The sequence below is a fragment of the Telopea speciosissima genome, chromosome 6 (genome assembly GCF_018873765.1).
Source record: "Telopea speciosissima isolate NSW1024214 ecotype Mountain lineage chromosome 6, Tspe_v1, whole genome shotgun sequence".
Taxonomy (NCBI): Eukaryota; Viridiplantae; Streptophyta; class Magnoliopsida; order Proteales; family Proteaceae; genus Telopea; species Telopea speciosissima.
Genome location: NC_057921.1, coordinates 61,501,347 through 61,522,757, shown reverse-complemented (window position 1 = coordinate 61,522,757; position 21,411 = coordinate 61,501,347). Strand labels below are relative to the sequence as shown.

The window sequence follows — 21,411 nt, the reverse complement described above, 5'->3', positions numbered from 1 at the left end:
GGTTCTTACTTCTAGGAAGAATATTTTTGGATCCAGGCATTATTTTATTCATTGTCATATATTATTTCAATGTCAACAGAGCTAGTGTCATGTATATTCAATTGTGGTAAAAATTGTTTTAGTTTAATTTGTTGATGTATTTCTATATTAAACATAGTGGCACTTTTAACTAGAATAATTTCCTTATCGGTGTGCTTTTCCAGGTTGCCAGGGTGTTGCACCTGATCTACAGATTGGTGGTACAGCCAAATACATCTAGAGCTCAGACATTTGCTGACTCATTTATATCTTGTGGAGGGGTAGAAACACTTCTTGTCCTGTTGCAAAGGGAAGCAAAAGCTGGTGACCGTTGTATTTCAGAAAATTCTAACATTAAAGATGATGGTAATTCGTTAGATCAGGGTTCTGGACTTGATACTGGTAGGGTACAAGAAAAAAGTCAGGATGGCGATCTGGTATCTCTTGAGGAAAAGGAACCGGGTTATGAGTCACAGTCCTCAAGTGGAGACAGTTCTGTTGTCGTCTGTGTGGGTAGAAACTTGGAAAGAATGGCGTCTGCTACTGAAAATCAATTTGTGAAGAATGTGGGTGGTATAAGTTTTTCAATAAGTGCTGAGAGTGCTAGGAATAATGTTTATAACATTGACAATGGTGATGGAATTGTTGTCAGGATCATCAATCTGTTGGGTGCACTGGTGTCATCTGGGCATCTGAAATTTGGTTCACATGAACCTCAAAATATTACTAGTTACATTATGGGTAATGGGTTGCATGATAGAGGTGGTACTATGTTTGATGACAAAGTTGCTCTTCTACTCTTTGCTTTACAAAAGGCTTTTCAAGCGGCACCAGATAGGCTAATGACTAACAACATGTGCATGGCTTTATTGGGTGCATCGGTATGTCCGTACTTTATACCCTTTTGTTTCATTTCTCTTTATGGCTTTTGTTGTTGATGATATGGGTGATCCATACAAATATAGAGGTGTTTCATGAACAGTCCATGAAGTTTGGGCTTAAATTTACATTCAGGCTGGTCTTGGGCCTGGGCCTATTCCAAATTTAACAAATGTTAGGCCGTAGTCTGGCTCCTGTGCACTCCTATGCAAATTTAAAATATTTCACTCTATTTTTATCTACCAACTTTATTTATATTTGCTAATTTATTTTGAATTATTTTTTTCAGAAAAAACCTAGATGTTTAATTAACAAGCATGGTGGAATGAACTTCAGTTAAACACACACGTTTTTCTTTCTGTTTCCTCTCCCCCCTCCCCCTCTTTTGGTGGTGGGTGGGTGGGGGGGTTTGTGTATCCCTTCTCTCATGTAACACACTACTACATTTGTTGCTGATCCCTGTTGGCTTATTTAGAAACATTCTCTTTGTTCTATGGGTCTAATATATATTATCTTTCAGATAAATGCTTCTTCAACAGATGATGGGCTGAACCTTTATGATTCTGGTCATCGTTTTGAGCATCTTCAGCTTTTGTTGGTTCTTCTCCGTTCACTCCCATACGCATCTAGGGTATTCCAAATTCGGGCATTACAGGTGACATCTTTATGCCTTGCCATGCTTTTTATGAAAATTTCTCTTGCCATGTTTTCCTTATTTGTTTGATTGATTTTCCAATCCAATACCCTGCATTACATAGGTATTTGGATTACCGAAAGACATTATAAGGAAAAGAACCATGCGGATTCTCTTCATCGTCGGCGTAAATAATGTTGCCCAAATCATTAAATAAAGACTTAGAAGAGAACTCCTGTTGTATTTCTATGTTCTCTTTGATTTGACTGTTAGCAAGCTTATGGTTGTTGGTTTTTATATCTTCCTTTTTAGCGACAAAATCTCATAATTATCTAAAATTTTTTTTCTGGAAGAACACTTGCCACCACTATTAAGATGATTTTTTTTTGTTGAAAAATGTAATTAGATATTAATACATGTTAGCAGAACAAATTAGGCTGTAATGCTTGAATGATCTAATGACCACCCCAAGCCTCTTATTTATAATGAATAAAAGAAAGTACATAGGACAGAAATAGCCCTACTATAGCAGACTCTATTAAGAGAGTCGGCTGTACATAAAATAAACCTTAAAAAGACCAGAATACCGCCGCGGCATTCTGATGTACATAATTCAACACTCTGATGTAGCCTAGGTGAAATAAATCTCACTTAGGACCAGGTTCTGTTTTAGGATTGGCCGAATGGGCAGTTTAGGGTAACTAGGGCAAAATTAGGGTTAGGAATGGGAGATTGAGTTAGGGTTTTATTGGGTAATGAATGGTCTGCAGAATTTTAGGAGTCTATTAGAATAGGTTTTAATGAGGTTTGAATAAGAAATAGAAATTCAGAAATATTAGGGTTAGGGTTTTGGGTTTTCAGATTTAGGATCTAAGCTGAAACTAGGGTTTAGGAGCAGATTTAGGGGCTGGGCTTTAGGTCGAGTTTTCCTAGCAGGGAGGGGGTGGTTCGGCTGGACTTTGGTGGGTTTTTGATGGCTGGTTAGGTCTAGGCAGATCTTAGGGTTTCTGGGTTTTTATGTTGAGGGAGGGATTTAGGGTTTGTAGTGGATAGGTGAGGCTGCAACTGAGATCGAGTGGGAGGGTTACTGTGATGGACCTGTGGTTAGGTTTTGAGTGTAATCTGATGAGGGAATAGGGCTGTGATGAATGTAGATGAAGCTAGGGTTTGGGGAAGTCGATTAGGTTAGATGGAAGTAAGAAGAAGAGATGATAAAGTTGCAGGAAATTGTAACTCTTACTGGAATTGCAGAATTTCAGCAGCAGCAACCTTGAAGAACTTGAAGGAAGAAGAAGACGAACCTCCCGATCTGCAAGATGCAAGGAGTCGCCGGATTACTCCAGCCCTAGCCCTTGATATTACTCACAAGGGGTCTTGATATGACACACAAGACAGAGAAGCAGCAGCAGTCATGGCGGCAGCAGCAAGAAGAAACAAAATTTCAAACATAATAGGTGGGGGAGCCTCCCACGATTCTACTATTTATAATAATAAAGGGGGCCTAAAGGCCTTACAAATAATCAATCTAAAGCAATCCTAATCAGATTAGGAGTTGGGATTCCTAATCTGAATCTTAATTATAAAACATAGAATAGACTTATACTCTAAATAGGAGTATAAGTGTAAACAACTAAAACAAATAAAATAAAATACTAATCCTTCTAAAATCGTGGAGGGGAACTAAGAAGATAAACCATGAAAAAGACTATTTTAACCCTAGGCTAAAAGAACAAACAAATAAAAAGGCTCCAACGAAAAATCAAAGAACAGCCAAATTAATCATGGTTTCGTCTTCTGCATCACACTCCCCCTCAAGTTGGAGCATAGATGTCAAACATGGCCAACTTGACTGCAATAGGATGAAACAATATGCCAGGCAGTCCCTTAGTGAAAATATCAGCCAGCTGGTCACCAGACTTCACAAACGGAACACAAACCAGTCCTTCTTCTAACTTCTCCTTGATAAAATGTCTGTCAATCTCAATATGCTTGCTACAATCATGCTGTAGCGGATTATGAGCAATGCTGATTACTGCCTTGTTGTCGCAATACAGCATCATAGGAAGACGAACAGGAACACCAAGGTCTTGTAGTAAACCCTTGAGCCATAACACCTCACAAATACCTTACACCATAGCATGGAATTCTACTTCAGCACTAGTACGAGTAACCACATTCTGCTTCTTGCTGCGCCAGGTGACAAGATTCCCACTTACAAAGATACAATACCCAGAGATAGACTTTTTGTCAAGAGAATCAGCCCAATTAGCATTTGTATAGGCCTCTATCCGTAAGTGATCATGAGGAGATAGAAGAATCCCTTTCCCTGGAGCTGACTTCAAGTAACGAAGAATACGAAGAACAACCTCCATATGAGAAGAGTAAGGGTCATGCATAAACTGATTCCCAAGACTTACCGCTATAGCAATGTCAGGACGCGTTATGCGAAAGATAAATCAACTTCCCTACCAAACATTGATACCGCCCCTTATCAACAGGTTCACCCTCCTCCTTGAGCTGCACATTAGCATCCATGGGTGTATCTGCAGGATGACATCCTAACAATCCAGTCTCAGACAATAAATCTAGGATATACTTCCTTTGAGAGAGAAAGATGCTCTTTGAACATCTAGCAACTTCAATCCCAGGGAAGTACCTTAGTTTTCCCAGATCCGTAATTTCAAACTCCTGTCCAAAAAGCTCTTCAGCCTACTGATTTCATCACCATCATTTCCGGTTACCACAATGTCATCAACATAGACTATGAGAATGGTGATCTTATCACCAACCCTTTTGATAAACAGAGTATGGTCAACATTACTCTGTTTATAACCCACAGAAATCATAACCTTGTGAAACTTGCTAAACCACGCTCGAGATGACTGCTTCAGCCCATAAAGTGCATACATCAATTTGCAAACCTTGCCTTGGGTTTTGTCACATGAGAAACCTGGTGGAATATCCATGTATACCTCCTCATCAAGTTCTCCATTGAGAAAGGCATTCTTCACATCCAACTGTTGCAATTCCCATCCCAGATATACGACACAAGACAACACTCTTACAATATTCAATTTTGCAACTGGTGCAAAGGTCTCCTGATAATCAATCCCATATATCTGAGTGAACCCCTTTGCCACAAGTCGTGCCTTATATATATCCACAATACCATCCACTTTCTGTTTTACCACAAATACCTACTTACATCTAACTAGTCTTTTTCCTAGAGGAAGAACCACAAGATCCCATGTATCATTTTTTGGTAAGACTTTCATTTCTTCCATCATTGCTGCCTTTCACTTTTCATCTGCCAGGGCTTTCTTCCAATTCTGAGGAATACGAATAGAAGAAAGAGAAGAAACAAATGCACGCAAAAATGGAGAAAGAGAGTTATAGGAGACAACATGAGATATGGGGTGTTGAGTACAAGTCCTAGTACCTTTACGAAGAGTAATAGGTAACTGAGGAGAAGGGGTTTTACCAGATGGAGAAGTAGGCTCCGGATCCATGGTTGGTAATTGGATGGGTACTGGAGCTATAGACTGCAGTAGATTGTAGCTGCTTGCTTCTGGTACGGATTTTCTGATAGACTTTAAGATTAGAATCATTAATTCTCCTCTGAAACTCACCAATGGTTTTCTGATCTGGAGTGAGCTCCCCTTGAACAGGAACTTCATCACCACCATTATACATAGTCTCCTCCTGTATAGGATTCCCTTCACCCGAGGTACAGGGAGGGCAGGAGCAGTAGGATCAGTGTGAACAATAGAAACAAACTCAGGCTGGGCATACTGAAGAGGAGCCTCAAGAGTCAACACTTCTTCACTAAAACTCTCCCCCTGAAGAGGTGGTGATGAATAATAGGAAGGATTTCCATGGAAAATAAAATCCATACTCACCATAGTACGTCTGGTGGGAGGATAGTAATAGTTGTATCCTTTCTGGGTTCAAGAGTAACCCAAAAAGATGCAACGGTGCCCACTTGGCTCAAGCTTTCCAGGGGATCAAGTATCCCTGGCATAACAGACACAGCCAAATTCCTTAAGGGGAACCACAAAGGAGGAGGAGCCATGTAAAAGCTCAGCTGTGGTACGAGAGTTAAGGACTCGAGTAGGCATCTTATTAATGAGGTAGGTGGCAATGAGGACAACATCCCCCAATATTGGGCGGGAACATGGCGAGCAAGCATAAGGGCTCGAGCCACGTCCAATAAGTGGCAGTTTTTCCTTTTGACCACCCCATTTTGGGCTGGGTTATCGACACAACTTGTCTAGTGTATAATCCCATGTGCAGCTAGGTATTGTTGGAACTGACCTTCCAAATATTCTTTGCCATTGGCACTCAAGATTTTGAGGGTGGCATTGAACTGGGTCTGAACCAGTTTATGAAAATGCTGAAAACATGAAAAAACCTCACTTTTAGTGTGCATCATATACACCCATGTAATCCTAGAGTGACAATCTATATAGGAAACAAACCAACGATGGCCAGAAAGAGAAGTTTACGACTTAGTACAACCATATGAAAAAGAATAAGACTTCTTTTATTGGAAAGTGAATAAGATGAACGAGTTTGTTTGTCCAAAAGACAAGCCTCACAGAAGAATTCATCCTTATTACATTGCTTAACTAATGCTGGAAATAAATGAGATAAAGTTCTTAAGGGGGGGTGGGGGTGACCTAATCGATAATGCCATTGCTGTAATTCAGAGGAGACCGAGGAATTCTGATATAGTTGAGAGGGTAATGCAGCCGGAGGATGACAACCATCATCAAGCAGGTACAATCCACCATGCACTCTACCTCATCCAATCGTCTTCCCCGAACAGATCCTGAAAAACTCAATGGGATGGAAAAAAAGTTACTTTGCAATTCAAATCTTTAGTAAGACTACTAATGGAAAGAAGATTAGTAGTAAAGTTAGGAATGTGCAAAACTGAAGATAAAGTAATGGAAGGGGAGAAACTGATGGAGCCCTTTTCAGAAGCAAATGAGAGGGAACCATGGCTACTCTTACTTTATCCTTGCCAGAAGTGGGAGAATAGCTGTAGAATAGGCTGGAGGAGCCAGTCATATGATCAATGGCACCGGAGTATCCATGGACTGGAAACTACTGATGCACAATGATCAGCAAATGAAATACCTGAACGGGTAAAATTGGAACGGTGGAAGAATTGGCAGGAGTCAATGTAGTAGATGCAGTAGAAGCCTTTAACATATGACGAAAAGCCTATAGTTCTTCCTGGGAGAGACCAAGTTTGATAGTGGGAGCTGTGGCAACAGATTTAGTGTGATTAGCCTTGTTTTTAGATTTACCACGACCACGTTTAACCTCAAAATCAGCAGGTTTTTCATGAAGTTTCCAGCAGGTAGCTTTGGTATGATATGGTTTGTTGCAATGTGCACATTTCACAATCTGCTTAGCAGAATCAGCTGCAATGTGGGAAGACTCATCAGACACGGGAGTAGAACCAAAACCGGTTTGGAGGGCAGATCTCTCAGTAGGGGAATGTAACATAGCAGCTCTGCAGCTCTCTTCAGTGTGAACCACGGCATAAGTTAGCTCCAGGGTTGGGAAAGGATACCTGCTAAGCACTTGAACACGAATCTGATCGTATTCAACATTCAAACCAGCAAGGAAATCATACACCCGTATTTTATCCACATGCATGCGATAGGCAGCAATATCAGTGGCATTGGTAGGCTAGTAGTTTGAATAATGATCCAGTTTTTGCCATAAGCTCCTGAGGGCAACATAGTACTGTGAGATGGCTAGTTCCTTCTGTGTAGTGTCATGAACTTTTTTACGGATTTCATATACCTGAGCATCATTCCCCAATTCCCACCTGCCCGTAGGTCTCCTTTGCAGCAGTCCATATTTGAGTGGCTGTACCAAGTAGTATCCACTAGAAAGATCCAGTTGCGTGGAATGCAGCAAAAAAGACATGACCATAGCATCATTGGAAACCCATCGATCTTGAAGAGGACCATTATCGGATGGCCTCTTAGTAGTTCCAGTGAGATGTCCAGTAAGACCTCGACCAGCAATAGTCAAATATGTAGATCTGGACCACATCAGATAGTTAGTACCATCGAGTTTGATGGCAGCAGCGGAAGGGATATATTCATTCCTTGTCTGTCCTTCAACTCCGGAGGTAACAGTGGTAAGTTCAGACATTATCACACAATCGAATTGCCAAAAAACAGCAGCAGATTGATTGAAACAGGAAAACCCCAAAAATTCAGATCGATATCTGGGAAAAATCGACTATGAGAAGGTGAAAAACCAATATCTCCAAAAAACTTAAATGAAAATGGCTGAAACTAAGGTCGAGTGCTCCTTTAGGAAGGACAAAACTCCCCTAAAAAAAATCAGCAGCTTCTGATAAGTGTAGCCCCAAAATCGATGTGTCCGGGTTTTGAAAAACCCTGACAAGTGAGATCAATATAGGGGAAAAGTCCTCTGTTGTTGATGGAAAAATGAAAGTTGCTGTCCAAGGTGCCTGATATGGATCTTCAAAAAGGGAAGACTCGATCTCCAATAGAAGAACTTGATGTTCAAAAAAGTGAAGACTCCAAAAAATCGCAGAAGAGGGACAGCAGCTATCGATAAAAAAAACTTCGAAATCATTGATTGATTGAGGTAATGTGGAGGGATCACCTCATTAGTGCTGCCCTTTGAGAAGGGTGAGAAGGGAGAGAAAAAATCGAGAGGAGAAATGAGAGAGAGACGATGGAAGAGGGGGGGGGGGAGGCTGCTCTGTAACCTGGATCAGAATTTTGGCTCTGTTACCATGTTAACAGAACAAATTAGGGCTGTAATGCTTGAATGATCTAATGACCATCCCAAGCCTCTTATTTATAAAGAATGAAAGTACATAGGACAAAAATAACCCTACTATAGCCGACTCTATTAAGAGAGTCGTAATGTAGCTCTAGATAGGAGGCAGTCCTACTAGAGACCAGGTGAACAATAATCCTGAAATTAATCAGCCGATTGGGGCAAAGCAGGCTGACTTGACTCAAAACTAGTGTTAGGTTTATGAATTTGGGAATGGGTCTTATATAGTAGTAATAGGCAGACCTAGGGGGTTATTATGGTATAAAAATATTAAGGTTTGAATAAGTTTGAAAATTCTGCAGAATTAGTGTTAGGGTTTCGGGTTTTAGAAGTTAGGAAAACTATGGAATTTAGGGTTTAAAGTGAGGTTTTGGGGCAGGGCTTTGGATCGAAGGTAGGGAGGGGTGAGAAGAAGGTTCAGTTGTAATATGGCATGATTCTAATGGCTGGTTAGATCTAGGAAGGATTTAGGGTTTTACAGAGACAATGTCAATTCGGGTTTAGGGTGCTAGGATGGGGCAGATGGCTAGGTCGAGTGGAGGAGGAGATGAGAGGGGGCTGTGGTTGAAATTTGAATGGATTTGAGTGGAGGGATAAGTCTGGACAGATTTTAGAGTAAGGTTAGGGTTATAGGAATCGATTAGGGTTAAGTGGAGGATTAAGAAGAGGAAAGTAATTGCAGAATTATATAAACTACTACTTGAATAACACTGATCTCCAACAGTAGCAGATTGAAGAAGAGCTAAGAAGGACCTCCCGATTTACAAGATGCAAGGAGTCACTGGAGTCTACCAGCCCTTCAACCTTGATATGACTCATAAGGCTTTTTTGATATGACCCACAAGGATTACTCTCACAGAGCAAGCAGCAGCAATAGCAAACAAAATTTTCAAATCTAAATTGTGTGGGGGAGCCTCCCACGTTTTATTATAAATAATAGGCCAAGGGCCTCATTCCTAGATCTATTACAACTCTATTCTCTCTTCCAAAATCGTGGAGAGGTATATTTAAGTAACTTAAAACAATTAAAAGACATAAAAAGACCTAACTGTCCCTAGTAACTTAAAACAACTTTAAAACACTTGAAATAACAGATTCCCTAAGAACCAATAAGATTAAAACAATCTCAGCCAATAAGATTAAGTCCTTAAGGCTGCTAAAAAGAACCAAGTATAGAACTGAAATAAACTATACTAAGACTCCTACTAAAACCCTATGATCAAGAGGGCTTCTTCAGGTCATGGAGACTTGGATCTACATCAAGTCGGCTGTACATAAAATAAACCCTAAAAAGACCAGAATACCCCCATGGTATTCTGGTGTACATAATTCAACAATACATCATATATAGTCTCAAGCAAATCTGAACTTGCCCTAATTCTCTCTCCCTAAATCCTCGCCTAGACTGCAAGTTCCAAGCAATATTCTTCCTCTTTAATTTCAATAAACTGAATACTGCAATTTATTATTTTAGGAGAAAAGAGTTAGGGAGGGGTGGGGGTACTAAAAAATTGAAAAGTTGTTTCAAATTGCATATTCTTTATTTAATTTCTCCATGGTTATGCCTCACCTTGGCTAGCATATGAAGGTAATGGGGGTATATTTGTTTGGATGACTACGAGTTACGTTCATCAAGTCAGTTAAGTTATAGTATGGTTTTCATATGTTATTAATATGTGGATCAGTTTGTTTGACAAAGCATTGTTCATTATTATTATCAATATTACTATTCTTCTTCTTCTTATTATTATTAGTAGCCATCGATTTTTGCACTGAAGATCTCAGCCGTGAATTGGAAGTGAGGGTTGAGGGGGGTTGATATTACATCCGTGGCTTTCCCACAACTTGCCACGTGTGCAGGCGGCACTTCGCTATTAAGTTTCTGTTTAGAATTTAGATAACCGTTGAAGAGTCCAGGTTTAAGTGGTCAAAGAATTAGTACGTAAGACGTTAGAGTTGTTAGTGGGCAGTGGGCCCTACTGTGTGTTGTTGAGTTTTATATTCTTGTAGGTAGACATTGAAGTTTGTTAGTTGGGTTCCTATTTCATTGGAGTTGTAAGTGTAGTGGTTTATTTCCGTTGGCATTGGTTATTTAAGTTAGGGAATGAATGAGAAGAGGGGATTTTAGAAAAACAACCCACACTTTGTGTTATCCGAGGTCTGGTTTCTCAATTAAACCAAAATTTATTATCGTCCGCCCTTGATCAATTTCTTAACCGTTCCCACTTGGGATGGGTACGCTTAAGAATAAGAGGAATTCTTCTCAGTATGTACCAGGTGACCTGCTGTCACAGTTACAACTGGTGTCGTTGAGAGACCATGATCACTCACAACCCATTTCAAATAATAGGATTGTACACATCTAAAGCCTTACCTTTGCCAAAATAAGGCATTAATTTCTACTGGTGGGGCATCGCCTTCAACGATCTCATCATTCCCCTTCCTATTTCACTCAAAACCTAACATATACTTCTCGTCCATCTCTCGTTGCAGACTTGCAGTTACTCCTTTGGCTAATACCAAAACCATAATATAATCAACCTAATGTATACCTGTCACAAGTGATAACTAGTCCACAAGAGAATCGCAAACTTCAGGTCCAGCAACAGTAAATACTTAGATCGATGCTCAGATTGCAGGAAATTTCAGAACAATAAAATAAAAAACTAGAAGGATTTGCTTTCTCATTAATGGCATCTCACCATACTCTCTCACAGAGCAAAGCACAAATCTATGTTTTTTTTTTTATTAATCTCATTAATTAAATTCGTTTACAAGACTATAGCCCCTTACAAACTTATATAGAAGATTCGAAAACCGACTCAAACATTAAAAGGGAAAGGCCTAACCCAATCCGTAACTAATAAAGTAGCATAAACTGACTAGGAAACTAAAATAATGAAAGAAACTAAAAACAGGACTCTAACGATACTAATGAAATAAATCCCGTTTTCCTACTTCCTACTCATATTTTAGGCCCATTACAAAGAAAACTTATGAAATAAAAGGCCCAACACCTACATAACCCAACCCAAAGTTTATTTTCAATAAAATAAGCCCTTTAGGTGACCTATTTGCATCAATTTTCCCCTGCTTGAAAAAACTCGACCTCTTCAAGAACATCATCATGCATGCTGATGATTTATTGTGGAGTGTCCTTGATCAGTACCTCATCTTTCATTGCTTATTTTTGTCTGCTTTGATTTCTTCAACGTAAACCTCTTTAGTAGAGTCTTCTACTTGTTGATCTTCTGTCTTTGAAGCTTCTACTACTGTTTCTTCCGTGTCACCACCAGTTGCTGGAATCTCATCAACGTGAACCTCGACTTCAGGTTCTTTTGCTTTGAATGGAGGTGCCATAGATGATACAAATTTGCCCAATGTTGCTGCATTCTAGTCATTTGTTCATCCAGACTTTTGAGCATATCAACTTCTTGTTGCATTGAAGTTTGATCTCTTGAATTTGAGGATTAGAACTTGGAGTAATCATAGCTCTGATACCATCCAATCCCAATTTCTGTGGGGTGAAAATTCATAGTGCTTCAATCTTGATCACTGAATCCATTACAATGATTCCTCCTTCATTCCATGTGAACTACACCAACATTTCGTATCACCTAAATAGGCTTCACAGATTCAATCCTACACTCGAAACTCTGCGATGGAAACTTCTTCTCCTAACTGTCAGCAGTGGCTGAACAGCTGCCAATGGTTCAAGAGTTAATCACTTAACAGATCAAGAAACCAGTTAGCTTGCTTTCAAAGAAGCCAAGGACTCTTGACTGGTCATACCCTCCGCAAACCCTAACTCATGTGAATGAGGATAAATCCAACCATTCAATCAACTTGATCTAAACTATCCATTGCAAACTAAAACACCTGCTGTTCTCGTAACAGCTGATAACTAACTATTACATAATTCAATTTATTATTTTAAGCCCAAATAAGGCAGCGATTGGGATTAAAACCAAATGGAATCAACGTATATGAAAAATGAACGTTTTGCTGGTGGAATGCCTGTGCCCCACCTCACACTCAAATACAATGGAATCAATGGATAGGAATATGGAATATTCTGCTATAGCTGGCTGGCAGAACGTCCGTTCCACCACTGCAGACTCTTATAATTATTGCGATTGTGGTATTGGTATTATTAGAGTTATTATTATTCATCCATTTTCTGTCTTTTTCCATTCAAATAACCTTTTTTGATTTCTAAGTGTTAGTTTCTGAACTGTTCTTTTCTATATGATTTCAGGATCTTCTGTTTTTGGCTTGCAGTCATCCAGAAAACAGAAGCAGTCTTACAAAAATGGAAGAATGGCCTGAGTGGATCTTGGAGGTCCTTATTTCCAATTACGAGGTACAGCTATGATTCTCTCTTCAATCTGATGTTTTTTTTTTTTTTTGTGATGTTCCCTATTAGTCCAACCTCAGATGCTGTGCTTTTTGAATTATTAAATAATTGACAATTTTGAAGTTTTGGTAGTGAACTGTATATAATACATATATGAATTATATTTATGCATGTTTACATTTATATATCCTCTTTTTTATGCTAATTGAAATGCTTGATCATGCAGATGGGTTCAACCAATTGTTCAAGCGGTGCAAGCCTTGGTGACATAGAGGACATTGTGCATAATTTCCTCATTATCATGTTAGAGCATTCAATGCGACAGAAGGATGGATGGAAGGTTGTAGTTCTTTCTTCTTTGCATTTTGTGCTTTATTCCTTCTTGCTGGTGGCCTTTTAACATTTTCAGCAATTACAGAAGTATTGCAGATCCTTTCAATTTGGTATAATTTCACTTATGTCAGTTATGTGGATATATGTACTTGGTACATGGTTTAGTGACTATCTTTGATTGTTCCGCCACATCCATTGACTTTGAAATTCATGGAGAAGTGATGGACCTTGACCATTCATCACTATTTAAATGATGGTTACTTTTGTTTTAGTTTTTATTCTTAGAAATTGATGTATTTTCATTTGTTCCATCTCCTGAGCTTTTTTACGCTTTCATCTGGTCATCACCCTTTTGTGACCATTAAAAATGTTAAATACTTGACCTTACCATAGTGTAACACCTTTAGTCATGCTACAGGTTACTTTAATATATCTATGTTTTTATGTCCCTTAACCCAAATTGTTTGACCTGTGGGTCGGCCCAGTAACCTGCAACCAGATGTTCAAAAATATTTTGTTGGATTGGGTTTCATAGCGTTGGTTTCCATCCAACTCATTCTTGTTTGTTCCAGCTCATTTAATTCACTCTGTCCAGATTAATTACGGTTCATTCCAGTGCTGTTCAACTCAATCATTATAGTCCAATTCAGTCTTCAGAAAGCAATAGGAACGATCTGGTCTCGTCTATTGTTAGCTTTACTCAAAGCCTTAGTCTATTCAAGTGGAGCTTCCATTTTTTACTGTTCTTAGAATATGGTTTATAGATTAATTGCTGAACTGTTTGCGCTGTGTGTATGTGCGCGTTTGTGTTTTGTTGGGGGGGGGGGGTGCCAATATACTAACGGAAACACAAACTCGTTCTTGAATTCTACCCAGATTTTGAATATCATCCTTCTTTATCAGTATTCATGTTTGAAATGTGTTGTCGGGGGGGGGGGGTGCCAATAGACTAACTGAAACACAAATTTGTTCTTGGATTCTACCCAGATTTTGAATATCATCCTTCTTTATCAATATTCATGTTTTATAATGTGTTGTCTTTCTTTTTGGTATTTTTTCAAAATTTTCTGCTGTTGGACCTTACTATATGACGTTTTCCCTACCCTTTGTTACTTAAATTTTTGTAGTTGATGTTGCTTTGTTCTTGTTTTATCCATTTCATTTATATTAGTTGGTCACACCTTCCTTTTACAGGATATTGAAGCTACGATTCATTGTGCAGAATGGCTATCTATGGTTGGTGGATCTAGCACAGGAGACCAACGTACCAGGTGCTTCCATGCATTGCAATAGGCACTGTGATTTGTATAATATGACCTCAATTTATCACTGGAGAAAAAAATATATATAGTTCATTTCATGGGAACCACTAGGTCCACCAACACTTGGTAACTTAATAATGTAATTCTAGATTAGTAGGAGACCAACTAGAACCAATAACCAGGGTCTGTTCTTGAATGGGTAATTCGGCTAGGTCAAATATGTGAAAATTATAAAATTAGGGTTAAGGTTTGATGGGACCTAGGGTTAGATGTTAGGGTTTAGTTAGGAGAGTGTCGATTATATGGGAGAGAAGAGATGCTGAAAGTTATAGTTGAATCAGATGACTAAATCTGAAATTTTGAGGAATCCTAGTAGAAATAGGATTAAGGGGTCAAAGGGTAATTTCAGACAATCGGCTAGGTGGATGGTAATGAAATTTGAATCAAACCTCTCTTAGAGTTTGAGGAATATTCGATCAAAATTTCAACAGGTTCTAACGGTTAGATTTGGCTGGGCAGAATTCTCACAAAAATCACCTTGCATGTGACCTTCTAGAAGTGAAGATGAATAATTGCAGAATTTCAATTTCAGACTTACTTCTTGTTTAAAAATATCTTGAACCTTGCAGAGAAATTCCAGCAACTGAATATGTTTCTTCAAGAGATCAGCTATGCAGAATTGAAACTTGAATGGAGCTTGATTGGAGATCGATGGAGGTGGTTGGGGAAGGGGATGGCTATCTCAGCTCACCCTGAGCATCTCAGCCCAACTTATCTTAGGATTTTTTAACAAAGGCTAAAACCAATATTTCATTAATCAAATTCGTGTCCAATGCTGGCCTCCCTTACAAACTTATATAGAAGACTCAAAAATAGACTTACACACTAAAAAGGAAAGGCCTAATCCTATCCTTAACTAAGAAGGTAACCTAAATTGACTAAGAAAGTGAAATAATAAAGAAAACAAACTCAAAATAGGATTCTAACTAAACTAAGGAAGTAAATCCCGTTTTCCTTTTTTCTACCCAAATTTTAGGCACATTAAATTGTCCAATTACAAAATAAACCCATGGGATCAAACGTCCAACACATATATAACCCAACCCAAAGCTTATTTCCACTAAAATAAGCCCTAAGTGACTCATTTACAACAATTGGCCATCAACCCATATATTAATCTGGATATCCATCAGTGGTTCAATTGGATGGGTTATGCAGGGAAAGTATGAGTTTGACTCTAAGCCTTAAAAGATGAATGGAACAATGTTAATTTATAACACAATTGAATTGGTAGCTCAGTGATTAGGTATCAGTTAGGAAGGATAATTTTTTAAATGTCATTAGTAATGTTTTGAAATGTTCTTTTATTTGTATCAACTAATTATTATTATAAGCACAGTCCATGTCCTGGTTGGATGATGGTATAACCATCTCATCAGAGTCTGCTGGTTAAGTTAATGGATTTGAACAAGAAGTGGGTCATAAAATTGGTCCACTCATTTTAAAGTACAGTTGGTGGCCGGTGGGTTGCTCAGTTTGATTGTCTAAGCCAATCCTAGAAAATTGATTTTTACAAATTTTTTATGTAAAATAAAATAAGTTTTCATCAAATTGGTTAAAATTCTGTGTATCAAACTGTGTTTGATCTGTTCATGTTATCTGTTTTCATGTTTTCTATTGTTTGTTAGATCTGAAATTTGACATTCTGAGATAACCGGTAGGCTCTTCAGCTCACTTTCCTCTATATCATAGTTGCAATTCCACAGGGTTTTCCCCAACCTAAAATTTCTAACTTTAGGCAGTCACTCTCCTCTATATCATGCTTACATGCCATTGGTCTGGGAAAGTTCTTTGAGTTGATTAGGCAAACATCCTATTTGATAGGCAAATATCCTCTTTGAGAATAAACTGCATTAAAATTCGTCATTTAATTTGGTTCTCTTAGTTGAAATATTTTCTGTATTATCTATTGCCTAGTTCCAACTTCCAAGCATTGGTAATTGAATCTCTTACTTGGTTTGGTCAAAATTTTTCATGTTTGAAGACGTGAAGAATCATTGCCCATATTCAAGAGAAGACTCTTGGGTGGCTTGTTGGATTTTGCTGCTAGGGAACTTCGGGTTCAGGTAGTTTCTGCTTCTTTGCTAGTCAACACTTTATTTCAACTGTAATTTTGATGTTGTTGGAATACTTGTGAAGTTCATGGTATGGCTTTTTGTTTTCGATTCCTTTGATGCTAATGTTGAAAACTTCTTGCGTCAGTTTTAGTTGTAGAAAGAAAAAGCAACATAAACTTTAAAAGACCTGTAGCTTTGGTGTGAACATGCTAGAGAGATAAACAGTGGATTCAAAGATCCTTCCAATTTAATTGGGCCCCCCTCCAATGAAATTTTGGAATAATAGTATTAAAAGTTTTATAGGACTGTCATTAGACCAACTATGATGTATGGGTTGTAATGCTGGGCTGTGAAGAAGTGCCACATAAATAAACTTGGTGTGGCAGAGATGAGGATGTTGAGATGCATGAGTGGGAAAACTAGGAAGGATAAAGTAAGGAATGATCATATTAGAGCTGGGTTGGGAGTAGCCCCGATTCATGATAAACTTGGAGAGAATCGTTTGAGATGGTATGGCCATGTCCAACGGAGGCCTCCGGAGCTCCAGTACGGAGGAGCGACATGATCCTGATTGAGGGAACCAAAAGAACTAGGGGCAGGCCTAAGATAACCTTAGGAGAGGTGGTGAAGAAAGACATGCTTAGCTTAGGCCTTGCTCCGAGTATGATCTCAAATAGAGCTGATTGGAGATCAAAGGTCCTTGCAGTCGACCCCATTTAGTTGGTCTTTGTTGTGTGTTGCCGTTGTTTGTATTCACCCCTCTTCGAGACCTAGCGCAGAATGTTGGGTAGTTAAGAAGCAGTACGTAGTTAAGAAGGATCAGTGCCCTAGTGATATGTATTGTTGTTGTTGTTGCTATGATTACTACATCTAGCTTTTCTTTTGCGGCAGACTCAAGTTATAGCAGCAGCAGCTGCTGGTGTTGCCGCTGAGGGTTTGTCTCCAAAAGATGCTAAAGCAGAAGCAGAGACTGCAGCTCAGCTTTCTGTGGCTTTGGCAGAGAATGCAATAGTTATTCTTATGCTTGTTGAAGATCATTTGCGGTTGCAAAGCCAGCTATTCATTTCTTCGTGCTCTATTGATACTCCTGGATCGCCTAGTTCATCAGCTTCGACCATTGGTAGCCGCCCAAATTCATTAGCCAGAACAGCTGGAGAATCATCTGAAGCTCAAGGCACTCGAAAATCCTTAACTAGTGACTCTGGTGGACTCTCTCTTGATGTATGTGCTCTATCCTAAGCATTTCTTATGATGTATAGTGATTTGCCCATGTTTTTTTTGGCTATTATTGTGGTATTGCGCTTCATATGGTTGTTCTGAGTCTCCTCAACCCACTACTTAATGCTATCAATGTTCATAATCATGAATCATCCATAACTATCATGTTGATTTGGTTGTGACTATAGTCCTTAGAGGGAAATAGAATTCCAATTACTATTGACAAATAATTTTTTAGATATTTGCCTCATCAGATATTGGCGCTGGAATATATGGTTATGGCTTTCAGTTTCTAGCCCTAACCCTCTCTTTTCCCCCTCTTTTCCAATTATTAAACCAAAGCAATAAGCCACAAACAGTTGCTAGATCAACTGTTAGAATATAGGTATTCACTTATGAAGCCTCAAACACTTGGGTAAAAAATCCTGTGGATATAAGCCATGGAATGGATTGTTATTGTAAGGGATTCTGAACAACTGGAACACTTTGTTCGTTATATTCGAGTTTTCAATTGCTTTATCTTTTAATATCTGGAGGTTGGTGGGGGACCAATATAGCGTATTGCAATTTGGAATGATCTTTGGTTCCCTGACCACTTGAATGTATGATTCTGGATTTTGGTTTCTAGCCTTCACAGTTGCATTTTCTTTTACTCCTCTTTTATGGGGCAAGCATCAAATCTAAGCAATGGGATACAAATGGCTGCAAATATATTGATGTTATAAAGGAAATTACATATGGAGATTCAAACCAATTAGGGAAGAAACTCAGTGGATAAAAGCCACAGCATGGGGTTGTTATTGGAAGCATTATGAACAACAGGAACACTTTGTTCATAATATTTGGTTTACTTTTATCAATATTCATTCATAGTATTCGTTTTCTTCTGTTTTACTTTTGTCTAGTATTTGAATTGTCTGCACTCAAGCACCCTTACTCGATAAGGGGCTCAAAAGCTGGCCTTAGCCTGCACCAATGTAGTCCAATGTAGGGAAGAAACTCTAATGTTTCTTTTGCTTCTTCTGCTGGCCTTTAGCTAAGCTAGGGCTTGGATTTTTTATTTTTTCTTCTTCCCCTCGGGGCCCCTTGTTTTCCTCTCTTTTGGTAATGAAATTCTTATTCACCCAAAAAAATGTAGTCCATATTCAGAACTGGAATATTTTCTGGTTGCCCAAAACCTGCAGGGTATAATAAGTTGTTATGATATCCTGCATCAGAAGCTGTTCATAGATCATAATGTTCCTGTTGTTCATAATGCTTCCAATAACAACCCCATGCTGTGGCTTTTATCCATTGAGTTTCTTCTGTTTTACTTTTGTCTATTATTTGAATTGTCTGCACTCAAGCACCCTTACTAGATAAGGGGCTCGAAAGCTGGCCTTAGCCTGCACCAGTATAGTTCACATTCAGAACTAGAATATTTTCTGGTTGCCCATAACCTGCAGGGTTTGATAAGTTGTTATGATATCCTGCATCAGAAGCTATTCATAGATCTCTATTGGTGAGAGGTGAAAATTTGAGTACTACACTCATCAGTATGTACAACATAAAAAACTATTGAAATTACTACGACACTTACACTTACTAGTTACTAGTCCTTTAATTTGTGCTACTTTGTTCAACTGAATTAACCTAGTAGGTAAACCAGAGGTCTAGAGGCTTTTCATACTTGAACAGCTTATTTTTTAATTCTATATGAATAGGAATAGTGCTTTAAATGCAGAAACCTATATGCTTTGTATACTGCTGATCAAAATTGGTGCCACTGTATTGCCTGTTATTTTGGTCGTACTTGTTCGTAGTTGTATGTACATACCCACCAAGGAAAATGCTTGTGCATTGCCTTCTATTCTATAATGTGTAGAATTTTTGAATGGCTGCTGGTTTTTTTTTTTCCCGTTTTCTTTTTTTCTTTATCTGTATTAACTTGAACCTTCTCCCCCCCCTCCAAAAAAAAGGGGGTGGGGGTTGGGGGAAAGGAAATAAACTTGAAGTTGTATATGCTTTCCAGTTTAAGCTTTCATCCAAGGAAGTGGATTTTCATTTTATTTTTCTAATGTTATATTGCCATTCCTATTGATTCTTTCTTATTTCGTTTCTAATCTTTGAGCTTAATCAGGTTCTTGCTTCTATGGCTGATGCAAATGGTCAAATTTCTGCAGCAGTGATGGAACGTCTCACTGCTGCTGCAGCGGCAGAACCATATGAATCTGTTCGATGTGCTTTTGTGTCATATGGGAGCTGCACCTTGGATCTAGCTGAAGGTTGGAAGTATAGGAGCCGCTTGTGGTATGGGGTTGGCCTTTCCTCCAAAACCACTGTCTTTTGTGGTGGTGGCTGTGGTTGGGAATCTTGGAGTGCTGCCTTGGAAAAGGATGCTAATGGTAATTGGATTGAGCTTCCTCTTGTAAAGAAGTCAGTTACAATGCTCCAAGCATTGCTGTTAGATGAATCTGGACTTGGAGGAGGTCTTGGTATTGGGGGAGGATCTGGCACTGGAATGGGAGGAATGACAGCCCTTTACCAGTTGTTGGACAGTGATCAGCCATTCTTATGCATGCTCCGGATGGTACTTGTTTCAATGAGGGAGGAAGATAATGGGGACGATGGTATGCTTATGAGAAACGTAAGCATCAGGGATGACATATCAGAAGGTTTAAATTGGCAAGCAGGCAATGTAGCACCATCAGATAACAATAGTCGTCTGCCAACGAGGAAACCAAGATCAGCATTATTATGGAGGTAATTCTGAAGTATCAGATCTTCAGTCTTCAGGCTTTATGAAATCTGTCATACTAAAACTGCTGCAATCAAATGGAATTACTCAGTCATCATTCATGACTCACCTCCAGGGTTTTAGGAATCGATATCGGATCGGGTGTATTGGCCGATGACTGATATTTGTACTGATACCATTAACAAAATACCTGCTCACCTCCCCCACCCATAAAAAAAAAAGAAAAGAAAAGAAGAGGAAATACAATTGTCCATAAGTATTCCAGAAGACATTTGCAGAACACTAACGGCATAGTTTTCAAGGTGTCACCTAGGCGTCCAGGCTCTAACTGCTATATTTTGGGTCCAAGGCGGCAACATGCCTTTTTGACACTTCACGATTTTACGTTGATTTATGTTTATTAAATTTTTTTTGGTGAATGTGCTTATACATGATTTGTTTATAATATGTTGGTTTTCTCATATAAGGCCATTACTAGCATAGTTATTCATATTGCATTGATATGGCTTCTATGTTGTTTGTAAACATAATTATATATCATTGTTATTGTTTTATTACATATAGTTATTAACGCATGCCTAGGGCACCTAGGCGACGCCTAGGTGGGTACCTTGTCGCCTAAGCACCCCTCTAACGCCTTCAGTTGCCTAGTTGCCTTGACTATGCATGTCTTTCCTCACCACTTCTCCTAGAGTCATTTCAGGCTACTCATAGCTCTTTTATCTCCTTCTATTTGAATCAAGTAATCCTTTCGTACTGGAGCATTTCAAAGGCCTCCGTTCCAAAAGTCCATACCAACTCAAATGACTTTCTAATGCGTTTATCTGATTTACATATGCAGCTTCCACAGCTCCCTGCTAGATGTGAAGTCCAAACTGTTTAACTAGGTTATCCATTTTAAAGTTGGCCATAACCATTTGTGGTAGTGATAGAAGATAAGATCCATGGTGCAAATGACTCAACTAAAAGGTCAATTTAGCTGCAATTTGGCTATATTTCCAATGTGTTGTTTGTAT

General features: G+C 38.8%; 1 protein-coding gene across 1 annotated transcript in view; it reads left to right on the top strand.

The window, feature by feature from the left end:
- LOC122664067 (BEACH domain-containing protein C2) overlaps positions 1-21,411 on the top strand; it is a 60,410-nt gene that overhangs the window by 5,044 nt on the left and 33,955 nt on the right. The window contains exons 4-11 of the mRNA XM_043859753.1: positions 204-899; positions 1,418-1,552; positions 12,630-12,734; positions 12,955-13,068; positions 14,256-14,332; positions 16,368-16,449; positions 17,332-17,661; positions 19,778-20,400. Coding sequence (XP_043715688.1) covers positions 204-899; positions 1,418-1,552; positions 12,630-12,734; positions 12,955-13,068; positions 14,256-14,332; positions 16,368-16,449; positions 17,332-17,661; positions 19,778-20,400 — 2,162 coding nt within the window. The remainder of the gene's footprint in view (positions 1-203; positions 900-1,417; positions 1,553-12,629; positions 12,735-12,954; positions 13,069-14,255; positions 14,333-16,367; positions 16,450-17,331; positions 17,662-19,777; positions 20,401-21,411) is intronic.